Consider the following 23,038-nt stretch of genomic DNA (forward strand, 5'->3'; position numbering starts at 1 on the left):
GGTTGCCACCCAATACCCCGATCAGACGTACGACTGACCTGGAGGACCTCTGTCTTGTCGGGATTAAGTCTCAGTTTGTTCACCCTCATCCAGGCCAACACAGCGGCCAGACACTGGTCCAGAATCCGAGGGGCTTCCTTGGATTTAGGTGGAATAGAGTAGTAGAGTTGGGTGTCATCCGCGTAGAGATGGCACCGTACTCCAAAACTCCGGATGACCTCTCCCAGCGGTTTCATGTAGATGTTAAAAAGCATGGGGGACAAAATAGAACCTTGTGGGACCCCATAGGTCAATGGCCAGGGGTCCGAGCAGGTGTCCCCCAGCTTCACCAACTGGGAACGGCTCTCCAGAAAGGACTGGAGCCACTGCAGTGCAGTACCCCCAAGGCCCATCCCAGAGAGCCGCCCCAGAAGGATACAGTGGTCGATGGTATCGAAAGCTGCTGAGATGTCCAAGAGAACCAGCAGGGTACCATAGGAAAGGGTAGGAAAGGGTTCACGGAGCTGCAGTGGGTGTGGTCATACATATGGAGAGACAAAGGAACACTGGGATGTGCTCGCTGTAACTGCAATGTCCTGGGATGGAGTGACTTGGTGGCTTCTCAGCATTGGGAACTATAGCCTGTTTGTGCGGGCCGGAGGCTGTCTGTTTGAACGGACACCCGTGCCACATACACACATACAGATTTTCACTTTTATTATGTGTATAGATTGTTTCTTTTACTAAAGTGATATTTGTCTTTACAGTTTTAATGTAACACAAATCCTATGTAAAATCATACTACGTATTTTTGACATTAATATTGAAATCTGAAATATATACATAGAGTCTTTACTTCCCTTTCTGATATGTTTTCTACAAAGCAACACATTTTTGACTAGAACAGAACTAGAAAGACTGATGCTTGCACTGTAGAGCAGCACAAGAAGCAGTATTGAGAAGACATTTCTTGTGGAATCTTTGTTGTTTATCTTGGATCATAGGCTTCAACCTATGTTGATCCAGCATATAGTTTCTGACTATGCAGATGATTGGAGAATCTACATGCAGCTTTAGCTTTGTGGAGCATGCAAAAGGTCTCAAGTGCAATGTTTCTTTAGACAAACATTGCAACATATAAATATTTTCATGTTTTAGTGCAATGATGGACAAAATGTGGCCTTCCACATACTATTGGATTGCAGCTCACTTCAGCCTTAGCCAGCATAGCCAGTGGTGAAGAATGCTACCAGTTGTCTTGCAAGATATGGAGGGCGACAGCTTGGCAGTCTTGGCTCCAGTAAATCAAAGTAACTGGCCTTGTTCAGATAGCTGCCTGACTTATACATTACTTCACATTACTTTCATTGTATTCAACCGGTCATGAATTATTCTGTACACCAGTTTATCTGCTAAATCATTTCATAGTGACAATTTGCTTCCTCAGTACAGTATCTTAAGACCACAAGTCCATCAGGGACTTGAGTGAATAAATGATAGAATACCATGCATCATTATTAGGATTTTGTATTCTTCATACCATGCCCTGTTAAATTTCCCACTCTTAAACTGATTGTTGTACTAAGCAGGTACTCCATCTGATGTTACATTATCTTTAAGATACAACCATTCAGTCTAGGATTTTGAACTGGAATTTTGTTTTCAGTTACTCATTGTTCTGGTCCTTCTACTGTGCCTGTCATTCAACAAAGGATTTAGCTGTATGACCAGCAATACTAATAGATGCTTTTTTGCAGCAAAAGTGATGGCGTTTCATTCTTTTTTTGTTTATGGGAACTTGTATGGCTTTTACTTAACCTTTGGAAGACTCTACAACTTGTGAAGCATTAGAGGTTTGGTGTAGCTAAGGCCTATTCCTCAGTGTGATACCAGAAAGGGGCAAAACTCAATTGCCACAAGAGTTTCAGTGTCATGTTTCCTTCTCTTGTTTATTTTGAAAGAAATTAGGTTCTTTCAATTTGGGAGAGATTTTTGTATTTGCATATATCTGAGGTTTTTGGTGGACATTTGTATCAAGAGGGAGGATATGTGTGTGTGCCCCCCCCCCCCCCCGAATTGAGTATGTATGCTATGATAATTCAACATAACAAGATGAGAAAGATTCTTGAAGGGATACAGCTAATGTTTTCATAGTCCCTTCTTTTGGCTGGAACTAACAGTTGACATTTGATTGAATGAATTCAGGCGGTAATTAATATCTTGCCCCAAAGTGGTATACAGTGTTCCCTCGCTACTTCGCTTATCACGGACTCGCTCTTTCATGGGGGGGATTTATTTATTTATTTATTTGCCCCATTGCTGCTTCTCCTCAAGGTTGCCCCCTTGGTTCATGCCTGGCATGTTCCTCTGGCTGCCTCTGCTCCTGCAGCCAGGGAAGAAGGAAATCGCTCCGCTTGGTCAGTGAGCGAGGGAGGGTGAGTGAGAGAGAGTGAGGGCAGGAGGCAGGAGCCTGGAAGAGGCGGCCAGGCGCTTCTACCGCCGCTCCAGCCGGACCATGCTGGAAACGTATAACTGATTCTCCATAGGAATCAGTCCCTCAGCCTTGCCCTCTCCCCTCACTCTCTGCCATGCTTCTCTCTCCAGACACACTCTCCTTTCATTCTCCATACCGTGTTTCCCCGAAAATAACACAGTGTCTTATATTAATTTTTGCTCCCAAAGATGCTCTAGGTCTTATTTTCAGGGGATTTCTTATTTCTCCATGAAGAAGAATTCACATTTATTGTTGAACAAAAAAAATGAACATTTATTATATACTGTACAGTAGTTGTCATCACAAACCAGCATAAGGAGACAAACTGTGAATCCTATCAATAATTTATTGTTACTACCATTATTTCCATGTACAACACTCTATGGTACATACATTTACTGATCCTGCATGCTCTGGTGTTCTGTTCGGCGGGCATGCTTCTAAACAAAACCTTTGCTAGGTCTTACTTTCGGGGGAGGCCTTATATTTAGCAATTCAGCAAAACTTCTACTAGGTCTTATTTTTGGGGATGTCTTATTTTAGGGGAAACAGGGTAGGAATCAGCCTAACTTTCAGCCCCGCTTCCTCCTCACTCTCTGGCATACCTCTCTCACCCACCCTCCTTCGCTCGCTTGCTTACTGACCGAGCGGAGTAGCGTTCCTTCTTCCTTGACTGCAGGAGCAGAGGCAGCCAGAGGAATATGCCAGGCACGAAGCAAGGGGGCAGCCCTGAGGAGAAGCAGCAATAAATAAATAAATATTAAATATTAAAATAATAGCGTCTCTACTTCATGGATTTTCACTTATTACGGGTAGTCCTAGAACGTAACCCCCGCGATAAGTGAGGAAACACTATATTGGACATTGACTGATCATTATCCATTATGAAGTGATTCAAGGATGGCTCTTTCAACAAAGGCCTCAGAAATTACCTTCTAAGGAACTTTGCCCCATAAGGAGGCATTGACTAGTTCCAGTTTCTTTTTGCTCTGATTAATAAACCAGGAAGGACAAGTGTCTAGCACACACATGGTGACTGTCATCTCTGCAAGAACCCATAGCTATTTCCACTGGAACTGCATCAACTGCAGCATCCAAGTTAGAACAAATCTCAGTGATTTTCTATGCAAAGTGTTGTACAAACTCTTCACAACATTTTCTGTCTCACAGATGAGCCTTTATTTTAATCCATCAGAACTAGTCTAATGGTTTTAGTGGTTGCAATTAATGCACCACACAGTGAAAGGCTTCAGGGACAGTACTTGACCATATAAACTATGTACCTAGAGAACTCCAACCTGTCAGAATCAAGTTCCTGTTACCTTTTACACACTCTTTTTTTATCCCATCAGTGACTCAAGGCACTACTTCACTAGTTATCTTGTACATTCTAGAGATTTCTCTTCACAGATGATATTGTGCAATGGGTTTATATACAGAGAATATTGAGAGATTCGTATTTTAAATGCTGAGTGACTAAGCAGCAGATTGTTCAGGTTTAACTTCTGGGATCAGCCATTCAAGTATGAAAGTGCTACTAACTTATCCTATCCAGAAAATTATTGTGTCTAGTGAGATCAAAAGTTACCGATAAGGTGCTGAACTTGAAGTCCTGCATTATTGTCCCTGCACATTCAGTCATCAGGGCAAGCAGAACCATGCTTAAACCCAGCCTAAAAAAAATTGCAATGAAAATAAGTCTCAGAAAATAGATCTTATCAGTAGCGTCTTAGGTTTTCCCATGGTGGAACAAATGGAGGTATATCACGGGTTTTAGCATGGCAATACAAGAGAGAGTTAAAATGACCCGGAATTTCTCCTGATTAAATCAGGATGGCAAATTAGTCAGTTGAAAATAATGCAGATTCTTCTGATCTCACAATTCCTTGTGCCCATTTTAATTTATTGACTATTTAAGGCTTGTTCTATGACAATGATTGTAGTATTTTATCTCCATTCTGTTAACAGAGTTCTTAATGATAAAAGGAGTATTATAAGGTAACCTGTGAGACAGTGAGGAGAACACTTTGTCAGCCACTTGTAGTAATGTAGGTCATGTCTGTTCTGACTCAGAATCCAGATTAAGAATAGGATCTGTAGGAATGCTACCACATATATTTCTTTTCTTTTCAAATTGATATGGACATGTTGTTTGGAGATTTGAAGTGAAATACCCTATGAAAAATGTTTAATAATAATAATAATAATAATAATAATAATAATAATAATAATAATAATAATAATAATAATATTTATAACCTGCCTTATCTCGCCGAGGGGACTTAGTGTACAAATGATGTAAAAAAAGGTAAATTACATGTTGGATATTGTGTGATTCTGAACATAACACTACAAAGAGGTTAAGAGGAAAACTAAATCATTTGAGGCTGTAACAAATCTTGTATGAGAAAAACTTACACCTTTTCATATAACATAGCTTAGAGAAAATGTCAATGGGGAATATTTATGATAGCCCTTTTTCAAAATCATTCATGGCGCAGACAATGCAAAGAACGAGATTCCTCTCCCCTTCTTTCTCATATTGGGACTAGGGATCATCCAGTAAAGTTTATTAGTGAGAGATTCAAGTGGACAAAAGGACATTTTTTTACACAGTATATACATTAAAGTGACTTCCATGGATTGTAATGATGGTTAACATTTAGGCAGCTTTAGAAGAGGGCTAGAAGAATTCAGGGGGATGTGGGTGGACAAGGTTAATTCTTCCAATATTAGAGATTGCTGTCATTTTTACATATTGCTTGTTTCAAAATATAATTTGAAAGATGCCCAATTTGTGGGCTTTGTTTGGGTATTCAATAGCCTTACTTACTTAGGCAATCCCTCGTAGTTTGAGGATGATGGTCCTCCATTTCTTGGAAGACGTCTGTGCGTGATTTTTTTTTTTAATGTGTGGAGGTCGGTGCACGGCCGGTCAAAACACAGTCTTCACAGATTGAGGTCCCAGCAGTGGTGTGATTAACACAACAAGAGTGGCTTCTCAGTCTGTTGCAGCCTTCTTCCGCCTTCACAGCCGTTGTAACATGTACCATGTTATCCTCCGCCTGCTCTGCCGTTGAGGTCTTTGGGTCTTTGGATTGCTTATGGTCTGGATCCTCCCCTGTGGCCACTCCTGGGAGTGTGTGACTCCTATGGTTGTGCCCTCAGGTTCATTGGAACACGCAAGCCCCCTCACCACGTCAAATCCATTGAGGGGGATTCAATAGCCATTATGGGAACAGAAGACTGCACTAAATACTTGTAACCAACCAAACAATTCACAAAGCAAAACCTGATTGGTTGTCAAATCTTATAGACAAATGCAAAGCAAAACTCTTGAAAGATATTATACAGACCATATTTTTTATTCTTTCTGAATCTCTCTTTTTATCACTACTGTTGTTCTAGAAAGTGGATTAAATAATATCACTGTTAATAATGCCAGTCTCATTAAATTGGATTTAGAAGAGTTTGACAATTAAGCGTACAAATGAGGAATGATGTGAATGTACACTTAATACACTTTATATTTAAACTTCTGGGATGTATTTGATGGAGCTGAACTGATGTTTTTGTTTCAAACTGAGAAGTATTTAGTGAGTTACTTGGTTTCACAAAAACACTGAAGCATATACTGCTCAAATATGAATCATGACAAAAATCAGTGGATAAACATGCTAAATTTAAGGGGAGAAGTAGCCAGCGCTTTCCTTTGTCTTGTAAGTTATTAATTGAGCTGTTCATAATTGAGCCTGTAACCATAGTACAGTATGACCCCTGTATCTGCAGGGGATATGTTCCCAGACCTCACATGGATACATAAAATAGCAAGATAATAGCAAGTCCTATTGAAAGGAAGAACTTCCAACTCAAGAATACCATAGAATCATACTAAATGGTTTAGAAAATGCCTGGAGAGTACATGCTTTGTTTGACATGCATAAATGTAACCACAAATACCGGTCCCACAATTATGGAGGTTCTGTATGTGATTTGGAAAGCACCTTGGTATCTGAATAAATAAAAAAAACCAGAAAAGAAAAAATACTATATGGATGCCTCTAGATTTATTCTTCAAGGTTTTAATTTAAAAAGTATGTAAAATAACATCTTAGTATTATTTATTTATTATTTCAATTATTTATACCCCGCCCTTCTCACCCGAGGGGACTCAGGGCGGCTTACAAGTGGCAATTGATGCCGTTACACTGATATACAATAAACTAAAACGATTAAAACAGTTAAAGTAATAATATTTATATGTTTAAATGGCAAATTACTTACTGTTTCTTTTGTTTTTTAGAGAGGATCTGACGAGCTTCTTTCAGGCAGTGTACTCAGTAGCCCGACCACTAACATGAGCAGCATAGTAGTTACTGGTAAGTGTTTATGCTGGTCTATGACTGTTATTAATTATTGATTGATACTGGTAAGTGTTGCCTTTTTAAAAACACCATTCATTGTAATATCAAAGCACATCTTTTATAATAAAACAAGACCAAACATGTAGCATAAACCATTATTTTAATGACTTCTTGGTATTTGTGTATTGAAATTTCTTTTTCTTTCAAACTTCATTAGTTAAGTAGATCTGTCTGTGTTTAAAGATGTGGGTTGGAATTCATTGAGGCATTTGCAAATCTCTAACAACAGTTATGCATTAATGACTGGTTAATATTTGGGATACCAATATTTAGGGCATAGGGATCATGAAAGCATTCTAGTGCTCATTTTCCAGGCACCAGTAGCTGCGAGCATTGGGCCTTTTCCCCTATTAATCAGGAAGCAGGTGATTGCTTTGTCTACTCAGACCTTTTATTTGAACAATCTGTAGTGTGGGTGAAATTGTGGCAGGGACCCTGGTGTTGACTGTTGCACCAGAGATTGCTCTTGGGGTGGGACAGAAAAGTCAGTCAGTTGCTTCTCAATTGACAGCAGAACCGATGCTTGTCACTCACAGCAGCTTCTGTCCAGTAAAGATTGCATTGGTTGAGGTAGGAGAAACTACTTAGCAATTTAAGATGGTTACATATCTAAGTAGGTGATACAGAATTGTAGCTGTAGATTTTATTTTAATGAGTAGGATCCAGTGATAGATTATTGCTGGCATAACAATGGAAATCAGTGCAGTTGGGAGAGAGAAAGTCTCTTCTCATCACTGCCTTATATGTACTCCCTAAAAACAGATTGTGTATGACTATTTTTTAAAAGCATGGTGAACTGCAGAGCTTAGAGCAAGGATGATTACGTTGTGATCTACCATTTAAAAGAAAGCCCATTGCTTTGTCTTTTAAAAGCTTGTTTAAATCTCTATATATATAAAAGGATAAAAAAAATCGGCGTAGGACAAAACAACAAAACTACACATCTCAGAAACACTAAACTTGGCAATACAACCCCTCATCCATGCCTCTACGTTCATACAACAAAAAGAAAAGAAAAAGTCCTAATTAGAGGGAGAGGAATAATTGTGTTTTATCCAATTGCTGCCAGTTACAAGGCTAAACTCTGCCCACTTGGTCTCTTAGCAACCTACTCAGCCCAGGGGACAGGCACAGTTAGGCCTCAGGCCTCTTCCACACTGCCTATAAGATACAGATTATCTGATTTTAACTGGATTATATGGCAGTGTAGACTCAAGGCCCTTCTACACAGCTATATTACCCATTTATAATCTTATATTATCTGCTTTGAACTGGATTATCTTGAGTCCACACTGCCAGATAATTCACTGCAGTGTGCATTTTATACAGCTGTGTAGAAGGGGCCTCATATAATCAAGTTCTAAGCAGATAATATAAGATTATAAATATACAGTAGAGTCTCACTTATCCAACATAAACAGGCCGGCAGAACGTTGGATAAGTGAATATGTTGGATAATAAGAAGGGATTCAGAAAAAGCCTATTAAACATCAAATTAGGTAATGATTATACAAATTAAGCACCAAACATCATGTTATACAACAAATTTGACAGAAAAAGTAGTTCAATGCTCAGTAATGCTATGTTGTAATTACTGTATTTACAAATTTAGCACAAAAATATCACAATGAATTTAAAACATTGACTACAAAAACATTGACTACTAAAAGGCAGACTGCATTGGATAATCCAGAACACTGGATAAGCGAATATTGGATAAGTGAGATTCTACTGTAATATGATAATAATTACTGTGGTAATCCAGTCCAACCCAATTCTGCCATGGAGGACACAATCCAAGCATGCCCAACAGATGGCCACCTAGCCTCATAATAATAATAATAATAATAATAATAATAATAATAATAATAATAATATCATCATCATACAATCATAAGGTTAGGAGATACCCCTAAGGATCATCCAGTTCAACTTCCTTCTACCATGCAAGACAACACAAACCAAGCACTCCTGACAGATGGCCGTCCAAGATCTGCACAGTAATAATACAAATCGAATAATAGAATCAGACAATTAGGAGAGACCCCTAAAGGTCATCCAGTCTAACCCAACTCTGCCATTGGACGATACAATCCAAGCACTCCCAACAGATGGCCAGCCAGCCTCTCAATAAGAATAAGAATATCATACAATCCTAAGGTTAGCAGATACCCCTAAGGATCATCCAGTTCAACTTCCTTATATCATGCAGGAGGACACAATCCAACCACTCCTGACAGATGGCCATCCAGTATCTGCACAATAATAATACACATCGAATCATAGCACCAGACAGTTAGGAGACACCCCTAAAGGCCATCCAGTCCAACCCAATTCTGCCATGCAGGACACAATACAAGCACTCCAAACAGATGGCCACCCACCCTCTCAATACTAGTACTAATAATAATAATAATAATAACAACAACAACATACAATCCTAAGGTTTGGAGTGACCCCTAAGGATCATCCAGCTCAACTTCCTTCTACCATGCAGGAGGACACAATCCAAGCACTCTTGACAGATGGCCATCTAGCCTCTACATAATGATGATGATGATGATGATGATGATGATGATGATGATGATGATGATGATGATGATGATGATGATGATGATGATAATAATAATAATAATAATAGAAGCATAGAATCCAAGAGTTTGGAGAGACCCCTACGGGCCATTCTGGCCCAACCCTTTCTACTATGCAGCAGGACACAATCCAAGCATTCACAATACATGGACAACGTATAAATACTATATAATACTACACAGGGACATAGACCCACCTCTACCCTCACCACTTTCACAGTACACAAACAACCAAATGCATACTAAACATAAAGACAACCATACAACAGACATTCAATACCACCACTACCTCAACAAGTTCTCACCAACACCACTAGACAACACCACAGCAACGTGTGGCCGGGCACAGCTAGTTGTTTTATATAATACTTGTTTATGTGTTGATTGTTTAGTGTTAATTTTGACTTGCTTTAAATTATTATGTCACCCAGTTGTTTTATGTATATATTATGTTTTTTATGATTGGAAACTGCTCCAAGTCCTTTATTTGGAGATGGGGCTGGGTATAAATAAAGTACAGTAGAGTCTCACTTATCCAAGCTAAACGGGCTGGCAGAACATTGGATAAGCGAATATGTTGGATAATAAAGAGGGATTAAGGAAAAGCCTATGAAACATCTAATTAGGTTATGATTTTACAAATTAAGCACCAAAATATCACAATGTATTGAAAACATTAACTCCAAAAATGCGTTGGATAATCCAGAACGTTGGATAAGCAAGTGTTGGATAAGTGAGACTCTACTGTGTTGTTATTATTATTATTATTATTATTATTATTATTATTATTTTCTAGGTGTGTAAGAAACACAAGTCGGAATATTTGGTTAGTGTTTCTCCAACACAGTTGTATAACCAATTAGGATTGGCCTTTCATCTGTCCCATTTCTTTTCCAGCCTTCTCTCTTATCTGTATGTTTTCCGCAAGTTTTATGTTATTCTGTAGAACGCCCAAATACTCTGTAGCTGTTATGTCTTTTTCCTCAGGTCTCTCTTGCTTGATGGTTATTCCACCCTCTGCTAAGTGAAGAAATGCAAAGAATGTTGTAACCATGTTTCCTCTTATAAAATTCTGCTGCTGTTCTGTAGGTTGGAATAACTGTTAAAAATATTGGTTATACAGTAGAGTCCCAGTTATTCGAGATAAAGAGGTGGGCCCCATCTTGGATAACTGAATGTCTCGGATAGGGCGAGGTCTGGCCAAGGGATATTCCTTGGCAAACCCTCGCCCCTTGGGAAGCACCTCGCCATCGCTGCTGTCTAGGCAGCAGCAAAGATGAGGTGCTTGCCTGGGCTGAGGTCTCACTGAGGAACATCCCTTGGCAAACCCTCGCCCCTTGGGAAGCGCCTCGCAGGGCACTTCCTCCTCCCTCTCCCTCTCCTTCTCTCGAATTTGAGAGAAGGAGAGGGAGGGGCACCCTCGGCGGCGCCTTGGGTAATAGAGTCTTGGTTAACTGGAGCTCGGTTAACCGGGGCTCTACTGTAGTACTATTTTAATTCAAAACTCATTCCACCTAGCTGCAGAAGGATGCAACGTGAAAAGCAGAGTCTTTTTCTCCAGCGTTTTGTCTGGAATCTCCTGATACATCTCCTTTCACCCCATAACTCTTTGCTGCTATGATTTTATAACTTAATTATTGATAATTAATAGGCATCTTTATTGCTTTTCTCACTCTGTTCCTTCCTTTAGTGCAAAAGTGCACTAATTATGGTAATTGAAGTTTCTAGGCACTTCAATCCCAACCACATCTGGAGTGCTGCTCTTGGTCCATCCCTAGTTTAATGTCATGTGTCATAGAAATGGTGTTCTAGTCTTTTTACAAAATTTAAATTTATATTGAGCAAACATTCAATAATACTGACCCTGAAAAATAATTATTCTGAAAATTTGATACCCCATGAATTGCTGTCAACTTTACAAGTAATTTTACAGTTAACTGTTTACTTTCTCCCAATATTTGAGCTTTATTTATCCTTTCTCCCAGACTTTCCTCCATGACTATGAGTGAAAATGAATCATTTGCTTGATTTCCCATTGTACAGATCTGAAGTCATAGCCATACTATGCATGTTGCATGCTGAAAGTTTGTCTTTTGTTAATTTTAATGAGCTACTGGTTAGTTAAATATATGTTCTAATTTCATACTGGACTTTTATCAGCCTTCTAAATGTGTCTTTGTCAGATTTCATTGTATCTTATGTTGTAAGTCATTCAGTGAGCTATGGCTGAAAGGGGGCTAATAAATGTTTCAAACCATGAAAAATTCATTAAGCTGAAGTTAGAAGAGTGAGGAAGCTATATAGCTGTATCTCTGTAGCTGAGGAAACTGGCAGTAAACTAAGGGAATTTTTTTGAATTGTCATGCAAATTGCTAATTATTAGAAACTTGAGTTTTGTACATTGCGTATGTTTTTTGTTAAGATTTAGAATGGGGGTTGAAATTACCGTATATACTTGAAGATAAGCCGAGTTTTTCAGTCCTTTTTTTTAACCTGAAAAAGCCTCCCCCGGCTTATAATGAGGTCAAGGTCAAGGCCGGGCAACAGAACCTGGAGGCCATGTAGGATATATTTCTCTCTTACCCTCCCTTATCAGTGTGTTTTCCAAAGCCTCCCTCGCTCTTAACCAAGGGAATGTTTTGAAAAGGGAGAGAAGTCCTTGCAAGTCAGGAAGAAGAAAAATATATATCCATTAATCTTATAAAAGCATTTCCCCTGAAATATTTGTTAAACTCTCCTACATGCATTTGCAATCCTTATGTACTTATATATATCTGTATCTATCTATATACATTAATTTTATATATGAATTTCCCCCTCATATGTTTGTGTCATGAAGACTTTTAAAACAAATGTTAAAACATCCTGCTCAGACTGAACAGAATATCCCACTTCTGACACCAAAAATGTTATGAATAATTTTTCAATAACTTTAAAGCATAGGTTCTTTTTATTGCAATTTCAGTCTGAGAGAACTTTTATAGAACAAACAAAGAACAACATTTAGACATACAAACATACAAATTCTATGCAACTACATTGGATTTCACAAACAACCTACAGTTACATTGGCTAAGAAACAAACGGGGGGGGGGGGGGGTTACATTTTCATTCTTCATTCACGCACAACATGCATCCATCTTCATGCACACAAATATTACCATATTCTTTCTCCCTTCTTGGAGAAGCACCTGCTTAGGCCAGACCCAGCTTCCACTGCTGCCTGCCAAGATATAGTTCCAAAACGCCAAAACTTCAAAAGACCATGACTTCAAAATGCACTCCTTCCTCTTTCCCTGAGAAAAGGAGGCCCCAAACAGTGAACAGAATCCTGCTTTCCCATAGCAGATCTGCCACTCCCAAATACACCATCTCCACTGAGCATGGCGGGTGAACAGCGTCGCTGTCACACCTTCTGGACTGTCATAAGGTCACTTATATAGCAATATTTTGCTGATGATGTTGTTCCAAAGTTGTAAATGAGTGATAGACGTCTTCCATCCTGGAATATCCTCAGTTTCCTGGACCAGATGTTGATTCCTCTTGATTGGTGTTAGCAACTCTGTCCCAAAAGTTCATCAAGTTAGCAAATGTTGACAGATGTTAACAGATGTAAACATTTCTCTTATCAGTCGCAGTTCTTATCACAGTTTGCTAGGCAGATCAACTATTTCAGGTCTCATTAGCAGGTTTTAATTACAATTCCTGTGCAGGTAGTTAATTGTTTGCAGGCTTTACAGACTGGTGTCTTCAAATGAACTAGCTCTCTTTCACTCTTCCATTCATATCATATCATATATGCATATTTTGGTCACATTTGGAGGTCTTTGCAAATCCTGTATACATATAGATCCATGTACCTGTATATCTGTATCCGTATATATACATTATTTAACCTACTGATGCCTTGATTAATGTAATTTTATTGGTATCTATTTTTAATTTGGAAATTGACCAGTAGCTGCTTCGCTTCCCACCCTCGGCTTATACTTGGGTCAATAGGTTATCCCAGTTTTTTGTAGTAAAATTAGGTGCCTCGGCTTATATTCGGGTTGGCTTATACTCGAGTATATATGGTAATAGTTTAGGAGCCTCTTTAAACTACTTTTTCGAAGTATTAATTTAATTCTGAGTTCAAATGGGATTGGATTTTTCTAAACATTTACATAAAGCTCTCCAAAATTGCATTTTCTTTGGTGATTTTTTTCCAGGGACTTTAAAAAGATAGAAAATATTTATGGGGGAAGGAAGAATTATTTCCAAGACAGGAAATATATTTATTTTTAAGAGGATATGGTTTCAGTTTTGGGGAACTGTGTGTCTGTATGTCACTTCAAGTTACCTGTTGGGCTATGGAGATCTCATGAATTTCATAGGACTTCTTTAAGCATGTGATATTTAGATTGTGATTTGCCATTTTCTTCCTCTGAAATCTAATTTACAGGTGGAATGTGATTCCTTTAGCAATTTATACTTAACCACGTGATGGAGTTCCCTGAAGTTGGAAGCAACTAGAAGGCACACAACAACATGGATGAATAAATGAATCTTTATTTTGGTCAATGATCAGTAAAGTAGAAATAAAATAAAAGTACAGTATTAAGTATAAAATAAAATTCAAGTACAACGTTTAATATAAAATATTCATAGTACAGCAGCATAAAGTAGTATAAAACAATAATGCCTTGAATACTGAATCTCTCAGAAATCATTTTGCTTTTAAAGTGTTAGTATAATAATTTAGTACTACTTGGAATAGTATTAAGTAGAAAATAAAACAATACAAAATATAGCGTTAAATATAAAATATTCATATTACAGCAGCATAAAGTAGTGTAGAAATAATAATACTTTAAATACTGAATCCCTCAATTATTATTTTTACCTTTACAATATTAGTGTAGCACTGTAGTACTATTTGGAAAAGGAATGGCTGTAATCCAAACTCCTGTTACAGGACTTCTCCTGACTTCCTGTGGTGAATATTATGTATTATATCACTTGTTCTTCTGTTGCCTAAAGAAAAGAAAGAGCTGTATTGGAAAGAAGAATGGCCAGGAACACATAACACCATCCAATTTTGTAGTTTCTTTATTGATGAGCTCCAAAACCAAAGGATGAGATTTCAGAAAGTGTATCTTTTTAATGCTCCATATTCTTTTTAAAATTCATTTCTAGCAAATTTCTGATAAAGTTGGGAGCTTCTCTCTCTCATATTCACTTTTATGGTTTGAAAGAAATATGTTGTTGTAGTTGAAGTATACAATATTGACTGACTCTTCTGTTTAGAAATTGGAAGGTATATCATCTTTATAAGTTACATCACCTAGAGAAGGGCAGGAAAACAAAAATCAACAACATTCCAAATTGTGGATAAAAAAAATCAGTCAAAATAGTTTTAAAATTTTCAAATATTACAATGGTATGAACAAGAATAAAACTTAAACATTAAATAAAAATGGAAGTATAAATCAAGATCAAAACATAATAATATAATAATAACTATTTTTGTATCCCGCCTCCATCTTCCCAAAGGGACTCACATGAGGACAAGCCCAATCAACATGGATTAAAACACAAATCAGCAAAATTAAAACATTATAACCACATAAAACAACATCAACAGCAATTTAGAACCTGAACAGTAATAATTACTGGAAATTCAGAGGGTAGGAATTTGTGCATAGAACATGCCGTTTGTTGGGCTAAAGACTTCTAATTCTTTGATACTAAGAAGCTGCATTGGTGTATTTGCACAGGTGGAACTTTTATTTATTTAATAGATGTTTTAGAATCTCAATTCCTTGCTATCTTGTTCTTCATCCCCCCCCCCCCCCCATAAAATCTAGTTCTGTTTGACATGAATTGAAGAAATGGTCACTAAATAAGGTCACTAAAAAGCTGAATATAAGGAATGAAAAGTGGGAAGGGATGTTCATGAAGCTCCTAGCCTAGTAAGGAATAGTATTGTCTCCATGTTTCTACTGATTCACATATTGAATCTTCCAACAGCTCCTATTTTTCTATCTTTATAGATGCAGGAATAATTATTTTGCTATCAAAAAGTAACTCATTGATACCACCCAACCCTACCATATCCATTATAGACTCCATCACCAGTATCAGACATAGGCAAAATAATAATTTGGTTCCATTATTGGCCATTTATTAGCTCTGCAGGGCTATTTGGTATATTTGTGGGCTTGATGTTGTCCTGGGAAACAACACTTTCCTCATTCCTCTATCCTAGATATGTCAAACACTGTTTTTTAATGAATTCTCTTATATCTTTCTGTGCATTCTTGAATTTAATGCCTATTTCAGGAGTGTAATTGAGCAACTGTAAAGGCTCTACCCTTCAGGTTATGGTCCAAGTGCCCTTGTGCGTGTATTTTTTTTCTGGTGTTTGTGTGCAAGAGGAAATGCTGAAACCTTGTGCTTTCGTGGAATAGGGGTATATGATTGAGTCATTGCAAAGAATTAGTTCAATAATGTATCTGGTTTCTGTACTTGAATATATGCTTATATCACTCCTGTCAGTGAGAAAGCATACCATGTATTTCATTAAGTGACATGAAATCTTGGATTTGAAAATCACACAACTGCCTTAAGTACTGTTGTGCTTTTGTATGGAATTGCTGTTCGTTTTGTGTAGTTTCATTTGTATCATGGCATTTTCGTATTTGCGTCCCACTAACAAAAATGGGCCGCCTATACGACATTAATTTTCGTCTCGCAAACAAAAAACATTAACATTTTTGTGCCATTGGCAGCAATGGGAGGGCTTGGGGGTAGGGGATTACAAAGTAAACTCCAGAAGAAATGTATATTTGCTTTCAGAAAAAAATATACTAAAGTAATAATATAACAAGTCAGTATCCTTCCTATCTTTATTGTTGCCAAGGAGAGGGAGGGAGGTCCAAGGCGGAGTAAAAAACTAGAGCCAAATGATAGGAAAGTTAACTCAAGCAGAAATTATTTCCTTTTGAATTTATTTATTTTTAAACAAATAATAATAAATAACCAATCGGAGGGTTATCGGGAGGAAGAAGGTGATTTTGAACTACACACTCACAAGTTCCCCAGCCAAACCCACTTGAAAAATCCCAGCCCCTTTTCCTGATATTGTTAAAGTAGTTTTAAAATAAGCTAGCTCTCTCCGCAGCCAGCCAGGCAGAACTGTTTGTTCCCCAATCCCCAGCAAGGCAGTGCACTTGGGGGGTGGGGATTACAATGAAACCCTCCAAAAGTTTTTGCTTTCAAAAATGTTAAATAAAAATAAAACACTCAAGGGAACGGAGGGAGGACCAAGGCAGACTGAGAAGGGAAAGGATGGAAAGAAATTACCCAATGAAAGGAAAACTTTCTAAACTGAGGCAAGCAACAGCAGCCACCCACCAGCCAGTCCAACCCCCCCCCCCCCAAGTCCCCCAGTAGTCCCTACTTAGTGCCCTCACCAGAGGCAAGAAGGCAGAAAGAAGGCAAGCCGCCCACCAGCCAGGCAACCCAGGGCAACCCCAGCCCAAGCGGAGACAGCACAGCAGCGAAACCCAACCAGACCACAGCCCAGCAACGGCAGAAAATGGCTCTTTTGGGTGCAGTCCTCCCCTTATATACACTCCCTGCCCAGCCCACTTCAGTGATTCCTTGGCCTCCGATTGGCCAAGGATCACCTCCCCGTCTCCTCCTCTGACGCATGAGAAAGTGAATTGTAGCCATGGAGGCCATGTGGCAGAAAACGAAAACTAGCACGATAACTGTGTGGCTTTCATTATCATGTTGCCTATCGTTTCGTACGAAAATGTTGTCTGTCGTTTCATGCATACGATCGGTTGGCACAAAACAACAGCATGAAGGAAACGATGGAAAAATTTTCATGCACACCTCTGGCCTTGAGGTCTTTCTGTTGCTTTTTGTAAAGTTCTAGTGAATTAACTTTTGACTATTTTAGCTTTTTAAAATATTGATAGTAATTTCCAGAAATTGTTAGTTGTAAATAAATCTAAGCTCTTTCAGCTATCTCGACATGAGTTTGCTTAATATCTTAATACCTTATTGCATAAGAGCCAATATACCATACTTTGATATATTAAAATAAATAATGAGATTGGGAATACAAGGTCATGGAGCCTCCATTTGTAGCCTAGTTCCTCCTTAGTGACCATGAGGAAAGCCTCCAGTTCAAATTAGCTTTTTTGGGGTTATTTTGGAGGGCGGGGATGGAAGTACAGTTTGACCGAAAGCTGCAGTATCAGCAATAAGGAAAGAAATAGAAAGTAGATCTTTTTAACTGTCTCATAGACAGATAGCAAAGTAGACAGTTGCTGCTGCTGAGGTTTCCCGACTGCTGATATTATTTGCCTTTGTTGCACCACCCGCAGTTTGTTTCACCCAGATACTACCTCAAACAAAAGGCTCCTGTTGTCTGTCATTGTTTCTCAGTTTCCCCCATTCTCTTCCTAAGTGTTCAGAAACAGAAACCAAATATTTCCCTTTTCCCTGCTTCTGCCACTGCTGCCTCCATCCTACCATTCCTAGCTCCGCACCTGAAAAAAATAGGCCGTACTGATTTGGGTGTGGGGTGGGAAACAAGGTAGACAGAGGTAAAATTGAAATTCTTTAAAGACCAAGTGTTCTTCCCTTCTACAGTCCCTCATTCTGCCTTCAGCATCTTCCCACTCCATTAATTCTTAGACAATCTTACTCCACTCTTATGCTTTTCATATGTTCTATTGCCCTCATAGCATTCTGTGGACAGGAGTGTAATAACCACAGAGAAACTCCAGCTTTTTGCTATTTTGCCTCCAGTTTTACCTAGCTGCTTGCTTATTGCATTCTATATATCTTTTGAACAGAATTATACCACAGTTTGTATCTGAAGGCTTAATGTATTTTCACATTATGTTTAGTTCCTATAAATATTTATAATGGATTGTAGGTACAGTTGAAAAGTAAAATGTGGTATGTTTAGTTGTGGTACTAAGAACTGACAGTCTCATGGGAGAGGACATCCTGAAAAGGATGACTTGTACTCTCCTTTTTTGAACCACCAGCTCATCTGAGTGACTTGAGCTGTCGAAGAGGAGAAAACTATTTTTGGACTAGGCTGAGTCATATTCCATTCTGCTTACAGATAGCACATCCCCTTATTTTCTGATTTTTGTCCTTTTTCTTTACCCTTCATTAGGTACCCGCAATTCTCATTAGCACTTTTGGAAGCTCTGGCAAATTCTATTACTAGTTCTTTAGTTTGTATCCAGTGTTAAGTTTGTTCTTCAGTAAGACTTATATCTCTGCCACAGTAACATCAACTCTTTCATTTTGGTGAATTCTACATTTAAGTCTTTTGTCTTCTACCGTGAGAAATGTAATCAAATTTTTCAAATTAGGTTTCTGTTTTAGATATCCAAACTTTCTTGATTTTGGAATACATATATTTGAATATATGTACATAATGAGATATTGGAAATGGGACCCAAGTCTAAACATGAAGTTCATGTATACATCTTTGTACATATAGCCTGAAGGTAATAGTATGTTAAAGTTTGTGTTTGGCTGATCCTGCTGTTTCAGCCAAACATATAAATATTTGGAGTATTTTGGACTTGGAATTTCAAATGTTAAGGGTGTGCACAACACCCAAAAACCATACTGTTCTGTTTTCCAGGGAAATAGAACCGGAAGTTCCATTTTCATTCCAGGAAGATCCGGCCCATTGGTGACAAGTTTCCCAAGGCTCATTTTTCCATCATTTTTATGGATATTGAGACAAAACTGGCAAAACTTGTATGGCTCATTTATGACTGCAAGTCTGTCAGATTTCAGAAAGTTTGGGTCATCCACTGCTTTTAGGCAATTTTTAAAGATTTTACAAAAAAAAGTATTTTAAAAAACCCAAAAGATGTATTCCTTAATTTCTCCACTGTGACAGAACAAGAGTAGAACATCATTCCTTCAAAGTTTTAGAAAGATTCACTCATCTACCAATTTTTAGGAAATTTTTAAAAGTTTTACAAATAGATTTTACAGGGCTTTTTTGTAATTTTAAAATATTGGGGCGGGGGGGAGCGGCTGCTGGTACAGAAGTACACACAAGGCAAAAGGTAGAGCTGGAGAGGGATTGAAATTGAAATAATATTACTAACCTTTCTCCCCGTGGGGATTCAAGGGAGTCAGGCTATCCCTCCCTTCCCTAAACCTATCCCACACTCACTCAGTCAAGTTAAAGCAAAAAAAGGTAAAACATTTAAACAAAAAATGCCCTTTCACAGCTCCCCCCCCCAAAAAAAAATGCATGCCCACCCACACCTCCCTAGAGAAATTACTAAAGAAGGCGTAACTAAGGAAGATACTAAACGAAGTAATGATATAATGCCCAAGAGAAAGATTGGAATTCTCAAAAAAATGATCCTAAACAGCAGCAGCACTGAGATAGACACAGAGGAGCCTTGGTATATATAGACCAGCTTTGCAAAAGGTCACTTCATCTGATTGGCTCTGGCAAGAGTAACGGGGGAAAAACCCTTATGCGTTTGTTCTTGTCAATCATGGAGCAGCCGAATGCAGCTGAAAAATCCGCTGCCACATGGTCCGCTCCGACTGATCCTTCAGTTGGGTCCTGTCCAGTCCGTTTTTGACAATCTGGCTCCTGGATCTCTGAAATTTTCCGAATCCTGTAGCTCCAAATGGAATCGTGCACACCCCTATCAAATATGAGTGATCAACCTGTATCTGAAAGTATACATAACTTTCACACACACACATCTAGTAGGGTGTGGAGTAAAACAAATACCTTATTTAGTTGAATCGAATGTTCACCTTTTTTGGCTACGTGTTGTCTCCAAAATTACAGCACACATTAGATTTGCATAATATGATAATCTTAGTACTAAAATATTTCTAAGTGAGAATGATTCACAATGTATGTATTAGACTGACAGAGTCATCGCCAATGCTTTGGCGAAAGCATTGTTTGACTGAAGGTCTTATAGTAGGTTGTGTTCGTGTGACTGGTTGGACCAATCCTGTCCATCTCTTTTAACATCCTCATATCATCTACGAGAACAAAGGGGGCACATACTTATTTAAGGAAGACAGTCTCCTGACCCATCATTCTAGTCTATACTCTTGCTTTGTTTATATCTTATATCCCTGTGCTCCCCCCCCCCCCCCGTCCCCAAAGTTGAGATGTTTAATTGGCTTACAAGATCTAAAGAAAATCTGTGAACACATGTAGCTAAAACACAGAAAGTTAAGATTAAAAGTTAGGACTGTATATAAGATTTAAAACTATGTAAATTTGATTTAAAAGCATATCATACAATTAGCACAGCACACTAAAACAACCAGTTCAACAAAGTCTGAGTTCATTACCTGCTGATGAAAGGACAATAAGGAGAGAGGCAGCCTAGCCTCCCTAGGAAGGGAGTTCCAATATCTGGGAGCAGCCTAGGCCTTCTCTTGTGTATCCCCACTTGTGAAATTCATTTCAATCCTGTTGTGTTAAAGAAATAAGTACGTAGGGATGAGTAGTCCCTCAACTTTTTTTGGCCACCTCTCTCAGATTAGTATATTTGTTTCATATATGACTGAGGAGAACCTACTGTGTTTTCCCAAAAATAAGACAGTGTCTTATATTAATTTTTGCTCCCAAAGATGCGCTAGGTCTTATTTTCAGGGGATGTCTTAGTTTTCCATGAAGAAGAATTCACATTTATTGTTGAACAAAAAAAAAGAACATTTATTATATACTGTACAGCAGTTGTCATCACAAACCAACATAGTCAACCAGACAAACTGTAAATCCTATCAAGAATTTCTTGTTACTACCATTGTTTCCATGTACAACACTCTATGGTACGTACATTTACCAATCCTGCATGCTCTGGCGTTCTGTTTGGCGGTCATGCTTCCAAACAAAAACTTTGCTAGGTCTTACTTTCGGGGGAGGCCTTATATTTAGCAATTCAGCAAAATCTCTACTAGGTCTTATTTTCTGGGGATGTCTTATTTTAGGGGAAACAGAGTAGTACCAGGAGAACTTCTTATTTACTTGAAGGTTTCAGTTTTTACCCTCCAAAACAATTCTCTTTGGTCCAGACCAGGCATGGGCTAACTTCGGCCCTCAAGGTGTTTTGAACCTCAGCTCCCACAATTCCTAACAGTCTACTGGCTATTAAGAATTATGGGAGTAAGAGTTCAAAACATTTGGAGAGCTGAAGTTTGCCCATGCCTGGCCTAGACAAACAGCCAAAGCCTATGAAAATATTTGTCTCCATATGGGCCAGCAAAGGATTACTATGTCAGCATGCTATGTTGGGTTTATTATCATAGCATTTTCAAAAATGTGCATGCGTTGTCTAAATATAATGCTTAGTTCCAGGCAAGGCAATGTTATTCTTTAATTTGTTTTTAAATATAATGCTTGTTGTTTTAACTGTTTGAGTCCCTGTTGGTGAGATGGAGGTAGCATACCTCCATAAATAAAGTTATTATTATTGTATTGTTATTATTCTTTAGCATACTGCAGGTAGAGATGGGTGGATGGGACTGAGACTGACAATATTATGCTTAGTGGCAGGGGACAAACTTACATTAATGATGTCATGTTGTGTAGGTCAGTGTATCTGAGAAGAACCTTCCCCATGACTCCACTGTTAGCTTTTGTTATAAAAGATAATTGTGCAAATGTCAAATAGTTTTTAAGTGTCATTCACAATAAAGATATCAATTGTTACCATGCTGAGCCCCTTGTAAAAAACATACATGATGAGAATGATTTATGCATTCTAAGAATACATATGCATTTTTCAGTGTTTTTAAACATTTTGGTATATTTTGTGTACCATTTTTACATTTTGGTACTGTTTGCCTCATAAAAAAATAATACTGTATGCATGTGTGTGTACATACACACACACACACACACACACAAACACACATACGACCTGCCGGTAGAGCTCCGACAGCTGGATCAGCTGTTGGAATTAAGATACAAGTGAAGACTTCTCTCTTCCGGCAGGCCTACCCAGACAGTTTCAGTGATGAATTTTAACACTGTATGCCTAATTTTTGTTTTGTGGAAATATGTTTTAATATATGTCTTTTATGGAATGTTTAAAATGATTTTGTGTTTATGTTTTAGTAATGCTGTAACTTGTTTCGAGGCATGAGGAGAGGCGGGCAAGAAATAAAACTATTATTCTTATTCATAAAATTTACAGAAATAATAACTTTACACAAAATACTTTTTTTCAGTTAAAATATTATGCAGTTTCTGCTTTTATAAAAAGTGTTGGTCTTTTCACTTGTTTTCTCACAGACAAGAAAAATTGGTAATATTCTTCATATTGCTAGCTGTCTGACTCTAGGTAAATGGACAGGAGGATAGTGGAAGTATTACATTTAACATAGAAGCAAGCATTTCTTATTATTATTATTATTATTATTATTATTATTTAATAATAATATTTATTAAAACATTTGTTATACATCATTTGTTATACAGCAGACCCATAATATTCAATACAGTCTACAATACATTTTTTGCA

General features: G+C 38.0%; 1 protein-coding gene across 4 annotated transcripts in view; it reads left to right on the forward strand.

Moving 5' to 3' along the window:
- Nucleotides 1–23,038, forward strand: part of ptbp2 (polypyrimidine tract binding protein 2) — an 86,593-nt gene that overhangs the window by 18,823 nt on the left and 44,732 nt on the right. For all 4 annotated transcript variants that reach the window (XM_008109220.3, XM_062977976.1, XM_062977977.1 and 1 more), the window contains exon 3: nucleotides 6,777–6,852. In XM_008109220.3, the coding sequence (XP_008107427.1) occupies nucleotides 6,777–6,852 (76 nt within the window). The remainder of the gene's footprint in view (nucleotides 1–6,776; nucleotides 6,853–23,038) is intronic.

Source organism: Anolis carolinensis, chromosome 4 (genome assembly GCF_035594765.1).
Source record: "Anolis carolinensis isolate JA03-04 chromosome 4, rAnoCar3.1.pri, whole genome shotgun sequence".
Classification (NCBI taxonomy): Eukaryota; Metazoa; Chordata; class Lepidosauria; order Squamata; family Dactyloidae; genus Anolis; species Anolis carolinensis.